Below are 22,020 nucleotides of genomic sequence, written 5' to 3'. Positions count from 1 at the left end.
ATGCCACTATTCACCAACACCTCTGGTGACTGTCGAGTCGATGTGTTTCTTGCTGGACTTACACGATGTACTCCTGGGGTCATTTTAGCCACAACGGCAAAATAAAATGTTTGTTTCTTTCATTAATGGAAGTGAGTGTAGGATTTATGGAGATATTCTGGACAGAAATGTAATACAATATTCATTAATTTATTCAACAGCCACATTATAGTCCTCCTGCTGTCGTGACCTCAGGATACGACCTTCACCTGGAGGGCGTCCTCCATGTTTCTCTGCCACAGCTCAGAATGAACCAACTCCTAAACACTCCTTTAAAGAACAAATTCAGCTTTTTTTTAGCCTCAACCGTGGCCCACATGCCTGATGAGTGTTAGACTTTTTTTTTTTACGCGACACTTAATATTGTTCAGACTTACCAGCAATGTATTTATGACAGTGAATGTCAGAGTGCCGTTCCTCAAGCATCACTTATTCAGAGAGGTCGTTGCATTGACTTGAATGTGATGCGTTCAAGCTCCACTAGTGTAAAAGGAGTGTTGGGCAAACGTGAAGTACGATAACATGATGTGTTCAATTGGGGAGGAACCTTAATACAGCTGTTTAAAAAGGAGATGTTTTATCAGTAATATAAAACAGGAATAAGAGGGTATTATGAAATATTATTAACTTCCCGACACTCGCTCGAAGCAGCTCATAAAACCAAAATACAACAAGGAATGACAAGATTTTTTTTGTGGAAAATATAGCAAGTAGTTTAAAATAAAATACAATAATTTATTTCCAATTCATTTGAAATGTGTGTTGTATGCAAATAACCACCAGAGGGGGATAACAGAGTAAAGTGGAAACAAATACAACACACAATGACTTCCGGACAGCTGGAAATTATTTTCAGGAAGGTTCAGAGACAGTGATATAAAAAAGAAAAATATATATATATATTTGAAAAAATACACCCAGTATATACAGTCTGGAGCCTTGCAGATAATAAAATTGCAATTTGTGCATCTCTACAAGAGACTTTAAACATTATCAGACTTCCGAAGAGCTTCTTCCCCTAAGCTTTGACCTCTGAGCTTTGACCTCTGAGCTACACGAGGGCAAAGGGCAAAACTGCCCTTGAGAAATACCATGTTTCCCCTGATATCACTAGGAGGAGAGGAACAAATGCCCCCATAATTTCCCCTAATAATTATGGTAATTTAATGAACTTGTCAAAAACATCGTAGCCTATATGAGCCGGTCCACAAACTATTAAGACTACAGCCTAATAGTCGTATTATTGCCATTTATATGACGATTGCTCATATACTGTAACCCTAAATAAGTATATTTAGTATTTCTGGTATTTTTGAACAAAGTTTAAAAAGTGCCCCCAAGAATTTCTCCCTAAAATAACATGTACATTTCCTCCCCTGGCTCTGAGCCAGACCTCCATTATTTATGAACGGCTGCCAGCGCCTTCTCCACCGCACTCAACTTCTTCTTCAGCTCCTTCGTCAGATTCCTCATGGACAAGAGTCTGGACTTCATTCTCCTCGTCTCCTGACACTTCAACTTCAGCTTCTTGTGCGCCAGCAGCAGCAGCTCCTGCGCCGCGTCCACTCTGCGCTTCAGCGTCCGGGGAGAGCCGGACACGATGTAGTTGTGGTCGGCGCTCGCGTAGCTCTGCTCTCGCTTCAGACTCCGGTAGCTGTGGTCGTGCAGCGCCGACCGCGAGCTCACGCTCGCCTCCGTCGCGTCATCGGAAACGACCTCGTCCACGTCCGCGCCGACGATGACCCGGACGATGTCATCGTCGAGGACGTCGTTGAAAGCGGCGTCGACGTCGTCCGCCTCAATGGGCGCTTGCTCCGCGTGGGCGAGGTCACGCGGTCCGTTGTCACGGTCGGTTAAGCGCAGCAGGTCAGTCCGTGTGGGCGAGTTCGTTACATCCTCTATCAGCCAATGGTTCTGGAACACAAAGATGGTCGGCACGGCCGTCTCCTTCAGTCTCCTCTTGCCCTGAAGATGAAGACAGAAGGTAAGTTGGGACACACGGGGTCAGTGTGGAGGATTTACTGACATCTGGATTGCAACCAGAAGAAATACCGCTGTCCCCTCAACCCTTTGCTTTCCAAGGGTGTCAGAGAACTACGGTGGCCTTCAGGGAACACACACACACACACACAAAAGGCTCTCTCTAGAGCGTGTTTGCTTTGTCCTTTGTGGGCGACATGGCACGTTTTATAGGAAGAGATATGAAGGGCTAAATCTGAGCTAAGAAAAAAACACAATTCTTAGCTAACGAAAACAGAATTCAAAAAATTATATGTGCTTTCTGCAGATAAATCCCCCTAAATCCTCCACACTGGACCTTTAAGTTCAGATTTTTTGGGGATTTCTTCTTGATACTCAAACATGTAAGACTGTATAACTAAAAAAAAAAGACAGTAAACAAGATAAAATAAAAAGCATTTTGGAACCATTTATATAAAGAGTATTCACACAAATCAGAATTACATTATACTTGCATGCGCACCTAGTTTTGGCAGTTGCAATGAAACTTGAGTAGATGTTGGTAAAAATGAAAAAAGGGCGCCATCGGGATCACGGAGGTCGTCTGGGCGAGCGGCGGTTTCATTAAACGCTGCCATCCGAACATTGAGATACGTCTTTACTGATAAGTCACCTCCATGACAGGTCTGCTATCGGAACCTTAACTTCACCGTGTGGGTTAATGCACTGAAATGTATCCGTCTACCTCCTTGTCTATGAAGAGCTGGTCCTCCTTAAAGTGCGTACTGCACAGACGAGAACTTTTAGACGGGATCCAGTTACTTCTTCTCACGTTCAGCAACCACTGCTTCAGCCTTTCAATATCACCTAGAGGAAATCTGAAGGAGATGAAGAAGAAAAAAGTGAACTGTTGAGCTTTTAGACATTCCAGTATATTATAAACAGGCACATATATGGAAAGTGGATATAAAACCATGTTTCAGTATTCACTGCAGAGCTTTTGTCAATGTTATGGGCACTTGGGTGGGGGGAGGAAGTCACACCAGGAGAGATGTGCTCCGATTCTAGGACACTAATGGCGCTCAACATCTCTGTAACTCCGACATCAAGAGACGCGTTCGGTACAAAGTCGCCAGTTAACACGGTCGCTTCTTAAACCGTAACACCGGCTCACAGAGGGGCACACGGACATGTTGCTGGACTGCAAAGGTTCTAACGCAATCAGTGGTGTTCTACAAATGACCACCGGGGGGCAGCAACGCGCCTGGGCCGAGTCTCTTCTGCCGCAAAATGCAACAGTAGAAGAAGAAATGTTCATTCGCAAACGTAAAAAAGAAAAGAAAAGAGACAAACGCTAAAGCTAGCGAGCTAGATTAGAAAAACTGCATCTGTAATTCACGGTAAAAAACAAATATTTTTATAATTAAAATAAATTGGGACGTTACTTTTAGCTGTCAGATGTCGCGACTGCGACGCTACTTACCGGAAGAAGTTGACGTCCGAGCCCTTCGCATGTCTCCTTGAACACCCGTAGGCTGAGCAGGACATCTCACACAACAAGACGCGGTGTTAAAATCAACTTTAATAAACTGAAACGCACTGCGGAAGAATTCACGTGCTCACACCGAAACAAGGATATCACCCACGGGCTGTCTATGAGAAGACCATGAGATAGCACCGCTCGGCCGCCGATAAGAAGCGGACGAAGCATTTGGCCCGGGACTGAAAAGTGAAGCCAAGCCGGAAGTGGCTCAAACCCGCATTCTCTCTGCAGGCCGGGAGGGAATGACCTCCTCTGGTTGCAAACGCACGGCTTCTTCTTCGTGTTCATTGTTTCTTGATGCGCATTACCGCCACCAGCCGGTGCGGAGTGGGATTGAACAGTCACTAATACAGTCAAGACACAAAACTTTATTTCTTTAGGATTGAGCATCAGTTCTCTCTCTCTCTCTCTCTCTCTCTCTCTCTCTCTCTCTCTCTCTCTCTCTCTCTCTCTCTCTATATATATATATATATATATATATATATATGCATATATATATAGAAAGGGAACGTCAGTTTGAATAAATGGCCACATTTGGTATTCAAGGATTCATACTGAAGTAGTCATAAGCCAACTGTAAACAGAAATGACACGAAAGCAAAAAGGGATAATATTACAATGGCCACATTTGGTATTCAAATAGCTAAACAAGTGTCACAGAAAACATGCAGATCGACCAAATATATAATATTTATATATATATATAGATAGATAGCTGAACAAGCATTTATTTATTTATTCCTATATGTATTCATGAATTTATTTATTTATTTATACTTAAGTCATTTTAAGTCCTCCATATTTAAGTCCTCCATACTGAACAACCTAATGTGACAAACAGTCGGGCTAGTAAAATCACACGAGTAAGTGCTGTCAGTTCTATAACTTCTATAACTTTGTAATTATGTTTAGGCTTTCCGAGAAGGCTAAGAAGGCCCGGACGTTTACACTGTATTTTACGATGAAAATCGGACTTAAAATTCATCTCAATTAAAAGTCAACCAAGTCGATATTTTTGATGACGTCACTTGAGCCGCTTCCGCTCTCAGTAAACATGGCGCCCGGCTGAAGCAGAGCCTCTGCATGCATTCATTCCCGAAGGCTCTGGATTTCTGTTTCGCAGCACACAATACGCTTAACTTTAGCTTTGGGAATCAGAGGTGCGCGTGTGGGGCGTTTACGCTCTGCGGAATTTACTGGAATAATAGGTGAAGTCAAACGCGGCCTTCTTTTTTTTAACCGCTGTCGACTCTCGCGCGGCCCATGCTAACGTCAACAGTTAGCTTCACGTTAGCGTGCAGCAGCCAGACGCTGCAGGGCCCGTTATGAGCAGGCGTTAGATATCCATCACGTGTACGAGTTCAAGAGTTTATACTGTTAGATAGACAGTTAAAACACGAACTGGGTTTGATTACGTTGCGTCTGACGTTCACAGACTGAGAGCTATGAGGTTGGGTGCGCGTGTACGTTACGTTGTTTAACTAACGTATAGCTAACCATCAGAATGAACAATATTCAAGAAAGCGCAACGTTACAGTGTTTATTCCTCTTAATAATGTCATATTTACATTTAGCAACACTTGTAGTAATAATCCTGTTACAATGTACATTGCATGTTTGCATAAATAATGTGCACGTCATAAGTAGGAGGACTACAACTGGACCATCCTCTCCAAAGAAATGTGCAAACATCTGCCAGGAACATCTTTGATGCGTTGTGAAATGTCAAACATCAGGTGGAGACGTGTGGCAGGCACATGGTTCATTTCCTTTTTTACATGTCATAATGAATGGTGTTTTATTACTTTGCAGGGTGAAGGAGACACACCGTCACAATGGGGAGACGTTCAACCTCCTCCACCAAGAGTGGGAAGTTTATGAACCCCACCGACCAGGCCCGTAAGTATTCACCATCACCAAGAGCTGGTTCCTCTGTACAGGCATGCCGGATAACATCTGAAGAATGTTGTCATATGCCCGGATCAATAACCAGTGTCCCCTTGTTTTCTATCTCTTACAGGAAAGGAGGCCAGGAAGAGGGAGTTGAAAAAGGTACGAGTGGTCTTTTAAACGTATTCACTGTCGACATGTTGTCTCACAGTGGCGTTCTGGATTTAATCAAATGTTGCTTCATTTGTTAATAATTGTAACAGAACAAGAAGCAGAGGATGATGGTGAGAGCTGCTGTGCTGAAGATGAAGGACCCCAGACAGATCATTAAAGACATGGAGAAGCTGGATGAGATGGGTGAGCAGGCTGAATGTGTGTCTGTACATAGGTTTTTACTGTCCTTAAATATACATTTATAATCTCATTCTTATAAGATGTTCATATATTTTTTCAGGATTCAAGGCGTTGGACTATTTCAACTGATTTAGCTATAACAAAAGGTTGTCATTTTCTAAAGCTACGTTTTTTTCTCTTTTTTTGTCACACCTTCTTCAGAGTTCAACCCAGTGCAGCAGCCCTTGCTGAATGAGAAAGTGCTGAGGGACAAGAGGAAGAAGCTACGCGAGACATTCGAGCGCATTGTCCGACTCTACGAGAGAGAAAACCCCGAAACCTACAAGGAGCTACGCAAACTTGAGTTGGACTATGAGACCAAACGAGGGCAGCTGGCTCTCTATTTTGATTCAGTCAAGGTGTGCTTATGTATATATATATTTAGAGATTTTGTTGTTGTTGTTCTCTGTCTGACAAGTCAAAGATTTGTTGACATTTATGTTTAAATGAGAGGGCGTGGTTACCCAGGGTTGGACTGAGATGCATCAATAGCTCTATAGTTGTGAATTTTTTCTTGACTTATTGGGAAGCACCGGCACCGTTTGTCTTTTGTTACACTGGCGGAAATGTGTACACAGTTGTTCGAGCTCCTCCACTTCATGATCTAGATTCTTTACATTGTTTAGGCTTCGCGGTGACTCTTTACGATCGTGTGTTTTACGTCCTCTCTTTCAGAATGCAGAGTCGGTGGAGGTCGACAGTATCCCTTTGCCAGATATGCCTCATGCACCCTCCAATATCCACATCCAGGACATCCCACTACCAGGAGCTCAGCCCCCCTCCATATTGAAGAAAAACGTCTCCTTTGGGTAGTTATTATCCCGTCTGCTAACCAGGCAGAGTGTTTTAAGTGTCTTAAAACATTCATCCTCTCTCTCCTGACCTGGGGGTCACCAAAGGGTCAAAGTCATACTGCTGAGTCGTATTACTCTGCCGCTGAGGTCATTATTTGTATGTTTTTATACATCTCTCAGTAAAGGACTTCTGTCAGCATCTTCCGGACCGACTCTGGCATCAGTGCCAGGTGTGCCACGCTTACCTGCAGGGAGGAAGCCCCCTGGGCCCCCACCGGGGCCCCCACCTCCACAGGTCCTGGCACTGTACGGCATTCCTGCGCGACGAGCTCACGGCTCAGACACGGGTAACGCACAAACCCTTAAGGACTACATCTCTGAACGCACACTTTCCCTTAAATGAGTATAAATCATTCCTTTGAAGTGTGTTGCCGCTCACATTCCTGCCGGTAGCGCTGACTTCTTTCTTTTTTTCTTCTTTCTTCTGAACAGAGCCTTCCATCCCTGGTTTAGAAAAGGAATCTCCGATGGAGTTGGGAAGAGATCGGGGCAGCGACAGCGACAGCGACCGAGATCGTGACGATGTGGACGACGACGAAAGCGACTCCGAGGAGGACAGCGAAGACGAGAGGGACGAAGGAGGAGAGGCCGACGTGAGAATGAGTGTGGACCGGCTGGACGACGAGAGGGAAAAGGACGAGGACAGAGACCGAAGTGAAAGACATCCTGGCGAGTGTTTCAAAACGGCTTTCACATATTTTGCTCAGAGTTCTCAACTTATTGTTTCTTTTGATGAACGTTTTAATGTTTAATTACTTTAGGTCGCAGTGTACGGTTCGCTGACATGCCTCCAGAGGCCCTCCGTGAAGGAAAGAAGAAGAAAAAGAGGGTGGTGAAGAAGACGAAGGCCATTACCCCGCTGCAGGCTATGATGTTGAAGATGGCAGGTACTGTAGTAAACCAGCGTCGTCGCTCCCTTCTTTCTAAGCTAGCATACGTTGATATCTTTTTCTGATGACATGGTACTTAATACTATATTTCCTTCATTTTTGTCTTCAGGTCAGTCGGTTCCTGACGACCCACAAGAAGAAGAGGTAGAGGAGGAATACACGGATGAGTCGGACAACTCGGACATCGAGGACAGGGGACCACCAGGGGAAAACCCGCCTCAGATCATGGCTAACCCGCGTCTGCCCCCTCCTGCTGGGCCAGTGGGACCGCAAGGGCCTCCAAACCTGCAAGGTCCTCCAATGACTGGGCCTCCACCACTGGGACCGCCCCCAGCTCCTCCCATGAGGCCTCCTGGTCCACCCTCTGGCCCGCCTCCAGGTCCACCACCAGGTCAGTTGCAACATGTATGAGCTGGAATACTCTCCTCCGGCTCTGAACTCGATACTAGAATAAATATCTTGGCCTGTTTTGTTATGCATCAACAAGGGAGATACACCACCCGATGAACTACGTCACTCCCACGGTTTATACCGTCTGTGGTTACGTACAGGCTAGCAGCGTCTCTCCATTTGCTACGTGAACTTTTAAATGAGCCGGCTGCAGAATCTGTCCTGCCGGGTCTATCCTTGCAACCGTCTTCATACTTTGAAGTGTTAGTTCTCTCATTTATAAAGTATTAAACACATTTTCAATTTCAAAAATGTGATTCATCAAACGTATATATGGTCAAAATGGCTTGTTTAGCATTTCAAGATGATATAAAGAGATGTGTAAATGGAAGTTAAAGGGGCAGCGCTGTTTTATTTATGCACAAATTCTCTCTTCATGATTTCATAGATGAGGCCTGCAGTCAATTGGGTCACAACGTTTTGTTATTTTAAAAAAAAGTTTGGGAAACCCTGTTCCTGAGGATCTACTCTGTCTTTAGGTGCTCCTCCATTCCTGAGGCCTCCCGGTATGCCTGGAGGCATGAGGGGTCCAATGCCTCGTCTTCTGCCTCCTGGACCTCCGCCAGGTCGGCCCCCGGGCCCCCCACCAGGCCCCCCTCCTGGCCTTCCACCAGGCCCCCCACCACGAGGACCACCTCCCAGACTGCCACTCCCTGCACCACCAGGTAGGCCGATGTGTGCGGACAGTGAATGAAGACGTGTGTCTGTGTTCATGCATATTAGTGTCGTACTTTCAATCCAAATGTAAACTCGGTGCGTGTTTATATGCTGTGTATATTATTGTGTGTGAACACATGGTGAGTTAACGTGACACAAGAAAATGTATATTTATTTTGTCTGCCATCACTGCTCAGCTGCAGTGAAGCTCAAACTAAGGCGGTAAAAGTAGACTTCCATTCAGCATTAAATATATACGATGTAAACATACTTTATTTTTAAATCTGTGGAGAGGAATGTCATCCATGTCTCATTAAAATCCTCTCTGTTTGCAGGTATCCCACCTCCTCCCTCGAGAGCAGGAGGGCCCCCGCGTCCACTCGCCCCGCCGCTCTCCCTCTTTCCTCCACCCCTCAACGCCAACGTGCTCAGTGCTCCTCCCAACATCGTCCAGCGACAAAAAGGCCCAGGATCCAACCAGGATGGTTCACAAGGCAACATGCCGCCCCCTTCCATGCCCATGCCGATGTCCATGCGACCGGGCGTCATGCAGATGCCTCCTCCACCTGGCACAAGTGCCGCCCTAACGGGTCCCAATCCCGGCGGCCACCACCACGCGGCCACCATCGAAAAGCGGCCCAACATCACCTCCGTCGCAGCAGCCGGAGGCGGCCTGGCTGCGGGTGCCGGCTCCGGTGGGGCCACCATCTCTGCCAAACCTCAGATTATCAATCCAAAGACAGAGGTCACCCGCTTTGTGCCCACGGCACTGAGGGTGCGCAGGGACAAGAGCGGAGGGATGCACGGGGCATCTGGACCTCTGGAGAAAAGACGGCGTGCTGGAGGAAGGCGGGGAGATGACGGCATGGGAGGTGGACACGGGCAGAAACATCAGGCGACCGCTGCTTCGATGGGCTTGGTCCACCAAGTCCAGATGGGTGCCGTGTCTCAGTCCAACATGAAGACTAAAGACCAGATGTATGAAGCCTTTATGAGGGAGATGGAGGGACTCCTCTGAGACTTGGGAGGGTACTTGGAGTGGATCTAAAGTGGGGTTCAAAGGTGTATTTGTTTTCTGTGCAGAGTTCTAGAGGTAGCTGTCTTCATGGCAGTCGTCTAGATTAGTTTATTTTGTAGGAAACCAAGGAAGCCTGCTAGACCCAGCACTGGTCTCACCAGGCTCATCTTCACCTGATTTGTATTCGTAGTATCAAGGAGTAAATTAATCCGTTTGAGACTAAATCTGATTATAAATGAAATATTTAAATTGTTAGCTTTTAAGACCCGACTCCTAAAACGAAGACGACTCTGCTGTGAAAACATTGTCTGCCGGAGACTACCTGTGCTTTTTGTCCTCCAGTGTGTCATTTTTTTCCTTTTCCTACAACTGGCATTTTTCTTCCGGCCAACTGTTTGTGTTTTTGCGCCATGACCTGAAAAAGCATTTTGTATGATTGTTATTTTATCGCCTAAACATGGACATAAAAAAAATAAAGGTGTGGACTGTTTGGTCAACCACTGTATACATGTCTACAACGATTAAATAAATACGTTTTTACCTCAGTTTACAGTGTGATGTGATATCAATGAGCAGAATACAATCAACACGTGGATAAAATGGTCAAACACATATTTCAGCCATTCTTGTGAGGATGCTTTATTTTCCTAAACACCACGGTCATCAATTTCGACTTCCTGGCGCTTTTTATGCGCCTTCGGTGTAAAAACAACAAATCCCATCATGCAGTGCGCCGTTAACTCGATTGTGTTTCCGCATCTGCGCACTGAAGCTGACCACACGTTTGGGGGCGAAAAGCATGGCGGACGACGTTGTGGAAAGCGTGAAGCCAAACACGGATGAAACAGTCCAGACTTCGAGTAGCGGCGATGTTGACGGCGACGACATCAAGGCGGTCGTGAAGACCTTCAAGGACTTGGTGGGTTTATCTCACAGCGACGACGTTTTAAAGACAAACGGGCCGCGGCATAGCGGTTTGTGCTAAGCTAGGTGGCGCTCGTGTGGTATGACTACAACCGTTACCTGACGACGCTGGTCGGTAAGTTTCTAACTTCTTTTCCCCGCTGTCCGCAGGGTGTCACCGAGGTCCTCTGTGAGGCCTGTGAACAGCTGGGATGGAAGACTCCCACAAAGATCCAGTTGGAAGCCATACCTTTAGCCCTGGAAGGTGAGTGACCACAGTAACCTGTGTGTGTGTGTTAGCCTTAGAGTGTGTATGTGTGTGTCCTGTGTGTGTGGGTGTGGGTGTGGGTGTTAGCCTTAGTGCGTGGGTGTGGGGGGGGGGGGACCTGTGTGTTAGCCTTTGTCTGGGGGGGTGCGTGTGCGCGCTCGCGCGTTTGTGTGGGTGTGTGTGTTGGGGGGGGGGGTGCCTGTATGTGTGTCTGTTAGCCTGTGTGTGTGTGTGTGTCTGTTGGGGGGTGGTGTGTGTGTGTTTTAAACGTGCATTCCCCTTAAACCAAGTGGCGGACGAAGCATTCAGATCTGATGAATACAAGCCGGTACACATAATAATGTGTTCCAACACCCGTCTGTGTCTGCAGGGAAAGACATCATTGGCCTGGCAGAGACCGGTTCTGGAAAGACGGGAGCCTTCGCTCTGCCCATCCTGCAGTCACTGCTGCGCTCGCCCCAGAGGCTCCACACCCTCGTCCTCACCCCCACCAGGGAGCTGGCGTTTCAGATCGCCGAGCAGTTTGAGGCCCTGGGCTCCAGCATCGGCATCAAGTGTGGTGAGTGTCGGTTTTCGCAGGTTGACAAACCCGGTTTTGGGATGAGACGGATGACTTTCCATGGGTCTGTTCCTAAGACGTGTTTCCCCTTTGCAGCGGTCATCGTTGGAGGAATCGACATGATGTCCCAGTCGTTGGTGCTGGCTAAAAAACCTCACATTGTTATTGGTGAGAGCAAAAATCAGACGGTCAACGCACGATCCCCTCCTGTCACGTGTATTTTCTATTTCCGCACTAATTTTAAACGACAGATGTTTTGAGCATTAACGGGATGGAGTGATCACGATATGTTACAGCCACACCTGGGAGGTTGATCGACCACATGGAGAACACAAAGGGATTCTCCCTACGAGCGCTGAAGTTCCTCGTCATGGACGAAGCGGACAGAATCCTCAACATGGACTTTGAGACTGAGGTGAGTCATCAACGTCGGTGCAACAGTTGCATTTTAATAATAATAATACATTACATTTCTTTAGCGCTTTTCAAAATACTCAAAGACCCTTGAATTTTGCTTTAGCATGAAGGAACAGAATCACTTAAATGTGTGACTCTATGAGGCGTTGTGATTATGCATTATGTTTTCCTGTTGTCTGCCCATTCTCTTGAAGGGTAATTACATTGAATCTGTCAAACTTGAGGTTGAACTGATTAGAATATGGAGGTCATGTGACCTTCATAAAAGCTGTTATTTCAAGACATCACATGTTAATTAGAACAATTCCACACATGGATGTAAAGTGAACCTCGGCCGGTTGGCGGAGGTCTTCAAACACGAGGCGGTGATTCTAATTCCGTTTTTATATTTCTTCTTTCTTTTGCCAGGTGGATAAAATCTTGAAGGTGATTCCCAGAGAGCGGCGCACCTATCTGTTCTCCGCCACCATGACCAAAAAGGTACTGAGCAGTCGGAACGTCGGATTGTTTCACTGGTCCTTTAGTGTGTCGGCAGGAGGTGGAGCTTCAGCGTCCCCGGCGGCCATCTTCAGAGTTCTTTTTTTAATTCCAGTTAAAACTTCGGCAGTGCACATACATACACACTTATACAGACATGCCAGCTATTTTCTTCACTTACAACTAAGCCGAAGGAAACAGTTAACCCTGTATTCTAGTCCTGCTTTATGGCCAGTGCTGCAGGTTATCCAGGAACACCAACAAGCCGATACCAGAGCAGTCCATCATTTCAGAGTTGACACGCTTTTCTCTCGTGCTGATGTTTTTTCATGTGGTTTCAGGTCCAAAAGCTACAGAGAGCAGCTCTGAAAGATCCCGTGAAGTGTATGGTGTCCACCAAATACTCTACCGTAGAGAAACTACAGCAGTATTACATCTTCATACCCACGAAGTACAAGGTACGGCACATTGTCCTCTCACGGTTTATTGTCCTTTCACGTGTTCCTCTATCCTCTGAACACCACGGTCTCGTTATAATTGTGTGTTTTTGGAGTTTCTGACAGTGTTTTGTGCTGGTGTGTTTGTTCTGTGGCAGGACTGTTACCTGGTGTCCATCATAAACGAGCTAGCCGGGAACTCGTTTATGATTTTCTGCAGCACGTGCAACAATGCCCAGCGGGTGGCGCTGTTGTTAAGGAACCTCGGCATCACCGCCATCCCTCTTCACGGCCAGATGAGTCAGGTAGACCTTCACACACACACACTGCTGAGTCTTTTCTTCTGCCAAACACAATCAACCATAACGTCACTAAGCAGTAACACTGGTGCAGAGCTGTTCCCTGCATTGCCCGCAGAATACAGTAAAAAGCAGAGTTTTTTATTTACTTGGAGGTGATTGATTAGTCGATCGACAGATGTTAACTATTTTAATTGCTGATTAAAGATGCATTTTTTTAAACCAACAATGACAAAGTATGTATTGATTGTTTTGTTCCAGCTGACATCCTTCAGCTGATAAATCGAGAACATAATGGTTTTATAAATTGATTATGTAAATCATCAGTTGCAGCTCTATTTAAGTTACTACACTGAAGTAGTATGTTTTTTTTGCCATGAGAAGTCCTCTGAGACATAAACGCCAACAGATCGTTGTCTCTGTCATAACGTGTCGACCATCAGCTGATGAACCATGTTGGAAGCAATCGTGAAACTCCGGTTACAATCTCTTTCCTGAGAGGACAAACACCAGAACTTTGACGAATCCTTCTTCAGCCGTTGTATAATATATATGATATGATATTCCTTTATTTGTCCCACAGTGGGGAAATTTCAAAAATCACAGCAGCAGTGCACATCAGAGCATCAATGAAAATAAATATTAAACACAATACTAAAAACTAAATACTAACACTAAATATACAGGGGGAAAATAAAGTAAAGTGCCGAGTAAAGTAAAGTGCAGAGTTTGCCAGGATCTCCAGCGATCTCCTGCAGTGTGTTGTGCAGCCTGACAGCAGCAGAAAGGAAGGACTTGTGGTTCCTCTCCCTCAGACACCGGGGAGGAATCAGCCAGTGGCTGAAGGAGCTGTGCAGAGCTGCCAGAGTGTCACGCATGGGGTGGGATTGTCGAAAAGTTTCGGCTCTATTTAAACGGGAGGAACAGCGCCCCTTCTGCCTCTGTGCCGTACAGCAATGCAACTTTTCCTCCACTAAGTCTGCCATGAAAGCCACAGGGCCAAATCCAACCATCACATTCTTGTGAATGTGACATCTTAAGAGCGCCCGGATGGAATTTCATCAAATTCCAGTCAAGATTGAATTTATCAGAATTTGGGGATCAACGGTCCCAGTTTAATCACGACAAGTTCACTCTGATGTCTAATGGGATTAAATGGATGGATGGAACATGCAACCTGATTGGTTGGCGGCGGCATAATCCTAGTTGTTAGTTCACTGTTATCATAATTGCTACATCATTTATATACGTTCACTGCAATAAGCTTCTTTTTTTTAAAGAAAACCTCAAATTCTCTCTTGATCTCTCCCTTCCCGTTGGACAGAACAAACGCCTCGGATCGCTAAACAAGTTCAAGTCCAAGTCTCGTTCGGTGCTGCTGGCGACGGACGTGGCGTCCAGAGGACTGGACATCCCCCACGTCGACTGCGTCATCAACTACGACATCCCCACCCACTCGAAGGTGCGTAGGTGCTGGTGGTTCAGCTCCGCCTGTTGGTTTGATGAGTTTGAGTCTGTTCTTAACTGGACCTTTTGGATCCGTCTGCCCTCGTAGGATTACATCCACAGAGTCGGACGAACCGCCAGAGCAGGGCGGTCGGGGAAATCCATCACTTTTGTCACTCAGTAAGAGCTTCCTCTTTCGTACCAGTGGCCACGCTCCCCTTTTAATGTCTTGATATGTAACCTTTTTTTTAAATGTTAAATACAGACGTGTTCTTGCCGTTCGTGCTCTCATTAAAATCTTTGACTGACACAGTGTGTTTCCCGCCCCCCCCCCCCCATAGATATGACGTGGAGCTTTTCCAGCGGATCGAAAGCCTGATTGGGAAGAAGCTTCCGGCCTTCCCCACCCAGGAGGATGAAGTGATGATGTTGGTGGAGAGGGTGAGCGAGGCCCAGAGATTTGCCAGAATGGTAAGTTTACTGAATTTGTTTTAAATGTCACCACAAACACAGGGACCACGTCGTCGGGTGTAAAACAGGCTGGGGAGATATTATTACAAAACACCCACTGTAAAACAAATTGTGCGTTAGTATCCACGTAACTTAAATATCCTCTCAAAGAGCAAGGGAATATTTTGTTTTGTGAGAGTTGGACTCAGGAATTGCCTCAAGGAGCAACCTGTTTACCAGCTTAAGAAGATAAGATTTATGTCAATACACACTACCGTTCAAAAGGTTGGTCACTTAGAAAAAGCATTGTTTTTTCAATGAAGATAACATAAATTAAACCCAAATACACTCGCATAAATTACTATTTCCTGTTTTTTAAATATATATCTACCTAGGTGTATAAAGGCTCATCTCCAGTGTTCTAATGGTACATTGTGTTACTGCCTTAGAAGACTAACGGAGGGGTAGAAAAACCTTTAATGTTAGCGCAGCTGAAAACAGTTATGCTGGTGAGAGAAGCTATAACACTGGCCTTCCTTTGAGCGACAAGTTTGAAGACCTAAATTAATATTTAAAATAATATTAATTATTTCTAACCTTGTCAATGTCTTGACGATATTTTCTATTAATTTTGCAATTAATTTGATAAATAAAAGTGAGTTTTCATGCAATACACAAAATAGTCTGGGTGACCCCACACTTTTGAATAGTAGTGTGTGTCTTCTGTTCGTTTATTAAAGTCAGTTCAAAACCACAAATTTGGAACACGACCAGTGGTGATGGGATACTTGAGTTAATCTAATACTGCTGTAAAATGGATGTCATATCTAGATTGTATATTGAAGAAAAACATCATTTCTGTTTGCAGGAAATGAAGGAGGAAGGAGAGAAAAAGAAAAGGCCCAGAGGAGGAGGAGATGGAGACCAGGATGACACGGAACAAGCAAGCGGTGTGAGGAAGAAAGTGAGAGGAGGAGGAGGAGGAGGAGGAGGAGGAGGAGGGGAGGAGGTGGTGGTGGAGGAAGAGGAGGTGGAGGTGGTGGTGGGATGAAAAAGAGGGGTGCAGCCGCCTGGAGGGGAGGACATTGAAGCCTCCTACCAAAACAGATTGTACATAAACAATGACCGTCTTGTTTTTGATGTAAAACTTGATCATGATGTCATTATATTTCACAGCATTTGGTATCGAAGTTATTTAAATACAGAAAACATGCTTTCCATTTGTAATAAAACACCACTGTAAAACTCGATATTGTTGTATGGATTTATGTTTGCAAGTCGTTTAAAAAATTTTTTTTAGCTGCTCTTGTTTCTTTAACAAACGTTTGTTGGTCTTCTTGTTGTGAGGTACTTTATTTTACTCACGATGCAGATAAGCGTCCCAAAATAAACGGTTGCGATCTCAATCATCGCATGCATGTCATTGGTTTTCAATTTGAAGGGTTGGTTTCTCTCAACCAATGACTGAAGAGCAGGAGAGAGACTGTGTGTGTGTGTGTGTGTGTGTGTGTGTGTGTGTGTGCGTTGCGTGCGCGCAATACATAGATGTGTTTGGCATTGGTTTCTTTAAAAAGCATTTGCACAAATGTCCTCGTGCAGCGCGTCACCACCGTGTTTATGCGCGAGTTAAAAAGAGACCGTGACACACACACGCGCGCGAGCGCACACACACGCGCACACGATCCCCATCTGTGCCCCAGTGAGTCATCTCGCAGGGTGTCCCGGTGTGGCGTATTGATCTGCGCGGTCAGTCCGTCGTAGGCGGGAGCAGCAACGGTCAAGTCCGCTCCGTTCAGCACGAGCCCCCCAGTGTCGAGGGAGCACCGTGCGTGACGCGCATTCCGGAGCCCCCCAGTGCACGTGCCCGCGCTCCAGTCGGTTGTGTGGCGCAGCTCGTCGTCCGGAGGGAAGAGATCGCGCTGCTCGGTGAACGGACTGCTGACCCACGACACGCCAGGTAAACGACGCGCGAGCCGCGAGGACGGAGCGCGGAGAGCGCGTGGGCAGCGGAGCGGGTTTCTATGGGAACTTAGTTTGACGTAACACCGGGTCCGCGTTCAGGGGACAAGAGCGCGTGAGTTGGGGAATCCCGCGGACCCCCTTTTTATGTTAGATAAACTCTTTATAAGATAATAAGTGTTATTTATTCATGTCAAGCTAGCTTAATGAGTAACTGCACACTTATTCGTGTGTTAACATTACTGCAGGTAGTGTTATTTGTATATTTATATAGCTAAGAAGTTAACCTTCATAACGGTCGTTCCCCGGTGATAACTGCCGTTGTAACGTCGTTATTTACCGTGTCGTGCTCACTCCCGTTACTCGTTGAACGTCACATTAGTTTGCTATATCAGGTGCGCAGCTTAAATACTGCAGATATTAGCCTCACATGCGTAGCGTTAAATCACCCCTGCGGGTTTCCGTTAAATATGTCGTTTTATCCGTTAAATATGCCTGAACTACGGGGGGATATACATATATATACTCAATATGTATGTGTGCTGTACGGTGGACTTTTTTGTGCCATAGAGCTGGGTTTGTAGGAGAAGAAGTGGCCGGTCGTCTCATCGGAGCAGCCCTACGCAGTATGCGCACTGGCTGCAGACTGTCACCCTGTGGAGCACCCAGTTTATAGTCTAACTTTAAATTTGTGTCCCCGTCTAAATCAGTAGTCATTTTCTGAACTGGTGTCAAATTGCATATTCTTCTGCTACACAGACTGATCTGTTTGTAATGTGATTGTTGTAGTTAAATATGTGTACTACAGTGTTATTACAGAGTTTTAAAGGGCACAGGAGCTGTTATTTCCTATCCTACTTCATAATCCCTGCGCCCCTGTCTGTTTCAGGTGCCCCCCCCCCCCCTGTTGCTCTGGTAAACAACCCCAGGTAAGATGTCTCATCGGAGTGGGCAAGAGGACCCAGAGCGGTACCTGTTTGTGGACCGGGCCGTGGTTTACAACCCGGCCACGCAGGCCGACTGGACGGCCAAGAAGCTGGTGTGGATACCCTCGGAGCGCAATGGCTTCGAGGCGGCCAGCATACGGGAGGAGCGGGGCGAGGAGGTGCAGCTGGAGCTGGCGGAGAATGGCAAGAAGGTGGTGATCAACAAGGATGACATCCAGAAGATGAACCCGCCCAAGTTCAGCAAGGTGGAGGACATGGCCGAGCTCACCTGTCTGAACGAGGCGTCCGTGCTGCACAACCTAAAGGACCGCTACTACTCTGGGCTCATATACGTGAGTGACTTAACCCTCGAGCCTTCAACGAGTGTCTGTGTTTTTGTCACCGTTTCTACTCTCCACACGGGATGGGGGGGTGCGGTTAACCTTAAGACTCCCAGAATCTCACAGATGTAGAAAGAATTTCACCCCTAGCTGCTATAATAATAATAATAAAAAGGATGGCAATAGTTCTGCTTGTATGCACACTAGTCTTAACTTTTAAGCCGTCTGACTTTGGCACTTTTGTGTGAAAGTGAGATCTGATCATTTTTGTTTGGGCACAGAGAGGGCATTGAGCTCCTGTATGAATTCCTGACCCCACACACGGTATGCGGGACAGATCCCGCTTGTCTTTTAACCAAAGCCAGACTTTCACCTCCACTGGATCATCTGTCTTTAGTGCCTCTGGGTTACAAATCACTCCCCCCCCCCATAGCTTCTCTCTCACCCAAGCCAAAGGCCTCTTCCATAAACACTACTGCTCTCCGTTTGTTTGTCCTGTGCCACTACTGGTGGAGACGGCTTGACCTCTCTTTCTGTGTAAAACAAAACACCTTTTTTTCGCCCCAAAAAGCATGGTATCTCCTCTTTTTTTTTCTTCTTTTTTTTAAACATTTCCCACACACTTTAATTCAGATTCATTTGAAAATCCTTGTTTAATGCGCCCAACACATCTACAGGTTGCCTGAGCCAGTGGCTACAACCCAGACCACAAGACCACCACAGAGTAAATGTGTTTTAGAAGTTCAGTTTTCCCCCCAATGCGCAATTTCACTCCAGATGGAGCAGCTCTGGGACGCTCCAGTTGCGATCTTGACCCATTTAGTGACATGTTTTCCGGGAATAGAATGTGAGTTGGTTAGAACCTGAGACCGGGGGGCTGCAGAGGGAATTGTTGCACTTATAATTTGTCCTCCTCACAAGACAGGATAAAACCCTCACCGCTGTCTCTCGAAGGAAACCCCGTTGTGTGTGTTAGTGTGTTACTTTAACTCAAAAAAGTGAGTGTTTCAGTTTCGTCATATAGTTTCAAGTTTCAAGTTTTTTTTTTTTATGTCCCCTTTTTTTATAGTATAATCGGTTCGTGAAATTCTTATGTGCAAAAGTGCAATAGTAGAAGTAAAGACTTGAATACTTCGGTGAAGGAGGTATCAACGATGGGATTGACATGCCAGTTCTCCCAGTTCCTCCCTCTTCATTTTTTTCTCTAATACCATAGTGTCACAGTTTCTTCAAAACAGGCTTTGAAGCTTCTAGATTTCACCCCTCGGCTCAGAGAACTTTAAACATCTGTCCGACGGTGTTGAGTTTTCTATCAGGAAGAGAATCTCCTCATTCAGCCGCTTCTCAGAAGAACTTCTAAACACTTTCCAGTATATTTGACTTACCCCCCCCCCTCCCCCCCAGAGCTCAGCTACACCTAGACATAACATAATGCCCCCCCCCCCCCTTCAGGGGTTCTTAGTTGAGGTGGTTGGGAAGACTCAATATCTGAATCATATTGTGATCAGCACACACACACACACCCCCCCACACACAAATATATTGACATAATTATCAAAAGAAATAGCCATGGCTGAGTCATACTGGCTCTTGTGTGATGGAACTCTCTCTCCGCGTGTGGTTTCTCTGTGGATCGAATGCGATTACTGGCCAGCAACTGAAACCTCCAGGTCACCACGGGCATTTCTAAAGCCTCTGATCTCTGAGCGGCTCATATGTCCCACTCACGGCTCCTTCTGCGGTTCCTCATCGTCCGTGTGCCGTCAATTCAGCCTGTGGAGCCAGCTCATCAGCTTGCTGTCTGGTGAATCACGGGCTAATAACCACAACCCAACGCACAGCGGGCCACGCCGGGCCACAAGCGGGCCTTTGTGTCGTTGGATCAGCCTCAGCTGCTAGAAATCCTCAGCATTCTTCCACGTCAAAAAGATGGTCCGTCTGTCTGTCTCCCGCCGGCCACTCAGTGTCCAGTGTCCACCCTGTCTTCACCACCTCGACTCCCTTTCCCACACTCCTGTTCAGGGTTCGTACGCTCATGGAAAACCTGGAAAAGTCATGGAATTTTAAAATGGTCATTTTCAGGCCTGGAAAAGTCATGGAAATAACGCAATTCATAAAAGTTTTGGAAAAGACATGGAAATGTGTTATAATCACATGTTCATTTACGCCGAGTTTGAAATAATTAATATGTTTTTTAAAGAAAGACGGTCAAAATATAAGTCGGCCTCCGCTCTCCATACGCACAATGTTCTGAATTGTTCATGTTTATACTGAGATTTCAGTTTGGCCATGGAAATTTGGTTTAAAGTCATGGAATAGTCATGGAAATCCATTGGTCAAAATGTGTAAGAACCCTGCCTGTTGCGTCTCTCCTCTTCCCTGCCTCGCTGATCCAGGACAAAAATGACTTGGACTTTGCATCTAGACTTCATATCATTTCTAACATTCGTAAATGTTCTTTCTTTATATTCCTGTGATTCAAATGCCCGTCTCCCTCCTCCTCCAAACTGTGTTTGGGTCACTGTTGGGTCTGCTGCAGGGCAAACCACAGCCATCCTCATCCTCCCAACCCTGCAGAGAGATTGTGTACATGTTTGAATCAAAGCCACATGTGGTCTCCCGTTGCAGCTGGACGTTTGCAGGTCCCTGGTGTAACCTCTGGCTTCCTGTTTGCTTACGCTGTCGCTGATGTTTAGACAAACGCGAGCATGTGCGACGTGAACCCGGCTGCATTTCAACGAGCCGCACTGCGGTGCACGTTTTGACGGTCACACCGCTCAAAAGAAATTCAGCGAGCGACGATTCACAACTTGTTAAAGCTGTAGAACGGCAGGTGTCCTGCTGCCGTCAGGACGATTTAATACCAAAGCGTTTCGGCGTATTGATCGTGTTTCAAAGCCCAGTCGGAAGTATTCGCCAGCCCGTTATGAAACGGTTGGAGGGAACCACGGTCCAGGGAACGGTCAAGGCCTCCTCTCCTCCACACAGATCAATGGCTCCATTAGAGGGCCCTGCTCCTTCCCACGTGGGCACGCCGCCCGCCTGCCTGACTAGAGGTGGCAGATGGGGTCGGCTGTTGTGTCTGCTGTCGCTCAGCTGTTCCCAGGCCACGGCATCCCCTCGCCTGGATCCCCTTTCACAGAGGAAACATCACCTTCTCCTTCGTGGCGCTGTCGGCAGCCGCCGCCGAGTCCGTCGAACGCTCTGCTCGCTGGCAGCCGGGCAGCGGATGTTCTTTCCGTCGCCTCGATCCTGCGAGGTATGACAATCAGTCCTGTGAGGGAAGCGACGGCCCTCCCAACAACAAGCATGTGAAAAGTATCAAATGCTTCTATTTTGAGGCATGACATAACGAGGGAGCTCAAACTAAAAATGAAACCACTGTTGTTATTTTTAGAGGAGGTAATGTAATTCTCAAGCAATGAAAATATTCATCCGTTTCATCTCTCGACAGCTCTAAGTGCTGCGTGCAGGTTCATGCACGGTCATCACCGGGCATATATAGAGACGTGATGCAGCACATTACAGTGACCCCCTTGTACCTCGTAGCCGCCTGAGGCGCTCCTGTCGTCCAGCTCTCTCTCTACAGCCAGAACCAAAGAGGACAGAACACACCCCAGCTCCAGTTTCCAGATAAAGGGGGAAATAAATGTTTCATTGGACTCAGGGGGAGAAAAAAAAAGAGAGCGGAGAGTTAGAATTTCGGCGTGCTCTCTCGCTCTCTCGCTCTTTCTGCCAGATCACTGCTCCCCCTCTTCATGTCAGTCGGCCTCGGCCTCTTTCCCCGTCCTTTTGTTACCTTCGCATTGAAAATGCGGAAGGTTATGTTTTATCGCCGTGTATTT

General features: G+C 46.4%; 4 protein-coding genes across 8 annotated transcripts in view; 3 read left to right on the top strand and 1 right to left on the bottom strand.

Annotated features, from left to right (window-relative positions):
• Nucleotides 1-175: 175 nt before the first annotated feature.
• LOC130188899 (THAP domain-containing protein 1-like) lies at nucleotides 176-3,753 on the bottom strand. Its single transcript, XM_056407454.1, has 3 exons — nucleotides 3,482-3,753; nucleotides 2,744-2,876; nucleotides 176-2,004 (listed from the first exon to the last, which is right to left on the bottom strand). The coding sequence occupies exons 1-3, from the start codon at nucleotides 3,544-3,546 to the stop codon at nucleotides 1,438-1,440; spliced, it is 765 nt and encodes a 254-aa protein (XP_056263429.1). The 5' UTR covers nucleotides 3,547-3,753; the 3' UTR covers nucleotides 176-1,437.
• An 859-nt stretch (nucleotides 3,754-4,612) lies between these two features.
• Nucleotides 4,613-10,238, top strand: LOC130188895 (WW domain-binding protein 11). Of its 4 annotated transcripts, none has more exons than XM_056407447.1 (12): nucleotides 4,613-4,749; nucleotides 5,354-5,440; nucleotides 5,562-5,593; nucleotides 5,695-5,788; nucleotides 5,987-6,183; nucleotides 6,500-6,633; nucleotides 6,799-6,965; nucleotides 7,111-7,347; nucleotides 7,440-7,565; nucleotides 7,678-7,959; nucleotides 8,498-8,683; nucleotides 9,011-10,238. In XM_056407447.1, the coding sequence occupies exons 2-12, from the start codon at nucleotides 5,377-5,379 to the stop codon at nucleotides 9,691-9,693; spliced, it is 2,202 nt and encodes a 733-aa protein (XP_056263422.1). In that variant the 5' UTR covers nucleotides 4,613-4,749; nucleotides 5,354-5,376; the 3' UTR covers nucleotides 9,694-10,238. The 4 variants fall into 4 exon arrangements, with proteins under 4 accessions (XP_056263422.1, XP_056263425.1, XP_056263424.1 ...); XM_056407450.1 differs by having other exon boundaries at nucleotides 5,189-5,440; XM_056407449.1 differs by having other exon boundaries at nucleotides 5,186-5,440.
• A 223-nt stretch (nucleotides 10,239-10,461) lies between these two features.
• ddx47 (DEAD (Asp-Glu-Ala-Asp) box polypeptide 47) lies at nucleotides 10,462-16,199 on the top strand. The gene is made up of 12 exons (XM_056407451.1): nucleotides 10,462-10,612; nucleotides 10,768-10,861; nucleotides 11,235-11,423; nucleotides 11,520-11,591; nucleotides 11,720-11,838; nucleotides 12,249-12,320; nucleotides 12,659-12,775; nucleotides 12,913-13,059; nucleotides 14,378-14,515; nucleotides 14,609-14,679; nucleotides 14,841-14,970; nucleotides 15,818-16,199. Exons 1-12 carry the CDS (start codon nucleotides 10,493-10,495, stop codon nucleotides 15,998-16,000), a joined length of 1,452 nt encoding a protein of 483 aa, XP_056263426.1. The 5' UTR covers nucleotides 10,462-10,492; the 3' UTR covers nucleotides 16,001-16,199.
• A 499-nt stretch (nucleotides 16,200-16,698) lies between these two features.
• Nucleotides 16,699-22,020, top strand: part of LOC130188894 (myosin-10-like) — a 52,610-nt gene continuing 47,288 nt past the window's right edge. The window contains exons 1-2 of one of the 2 annotated variants that reach the window (XM_056407445.1): nucleotides 16,699-16,906; nucleotides 17,798-18,187. In XM_056407445.1, coding sequence (XP_056263420.1) covers nucleotides 17,843-18,187 — 345 coding nt within the window. In that variant the 5' untranslated portion in view covers nucleotides 16,699-16,906; nucleotides 17,798-17,842. Of the gene's footprint in view, nucleotides 16,907-17,006; nucleotides 17,024-17,797; nucleotides 18,188-22,020 lie in introns of those variants that run through there. The other variant, XM_056407446.1, reaches the window with a different exon arrangement.

Source organism: Pseudoliparis swirei, chromosome 23 (genome assembly GCF_029220125.1).
Source record: "Pseudoliparis swirei isolate HS2019 ecotype Mariana Trench chromosome 23, NWPU_hadal_v1, whole genome shotgun sequence".
Lineage (NCBI taxonomy): Eukaryota > Metazoa > Chordata > Actinopteri > Perciformes > Liparidae > Pseudoliparis > Pseudoliparis swirei.
The sequence above is the reverse complement of the archived record's forward strand: the minus strand, read 5'-3'. Positions and strand labels throughout refer to the sequence as shown.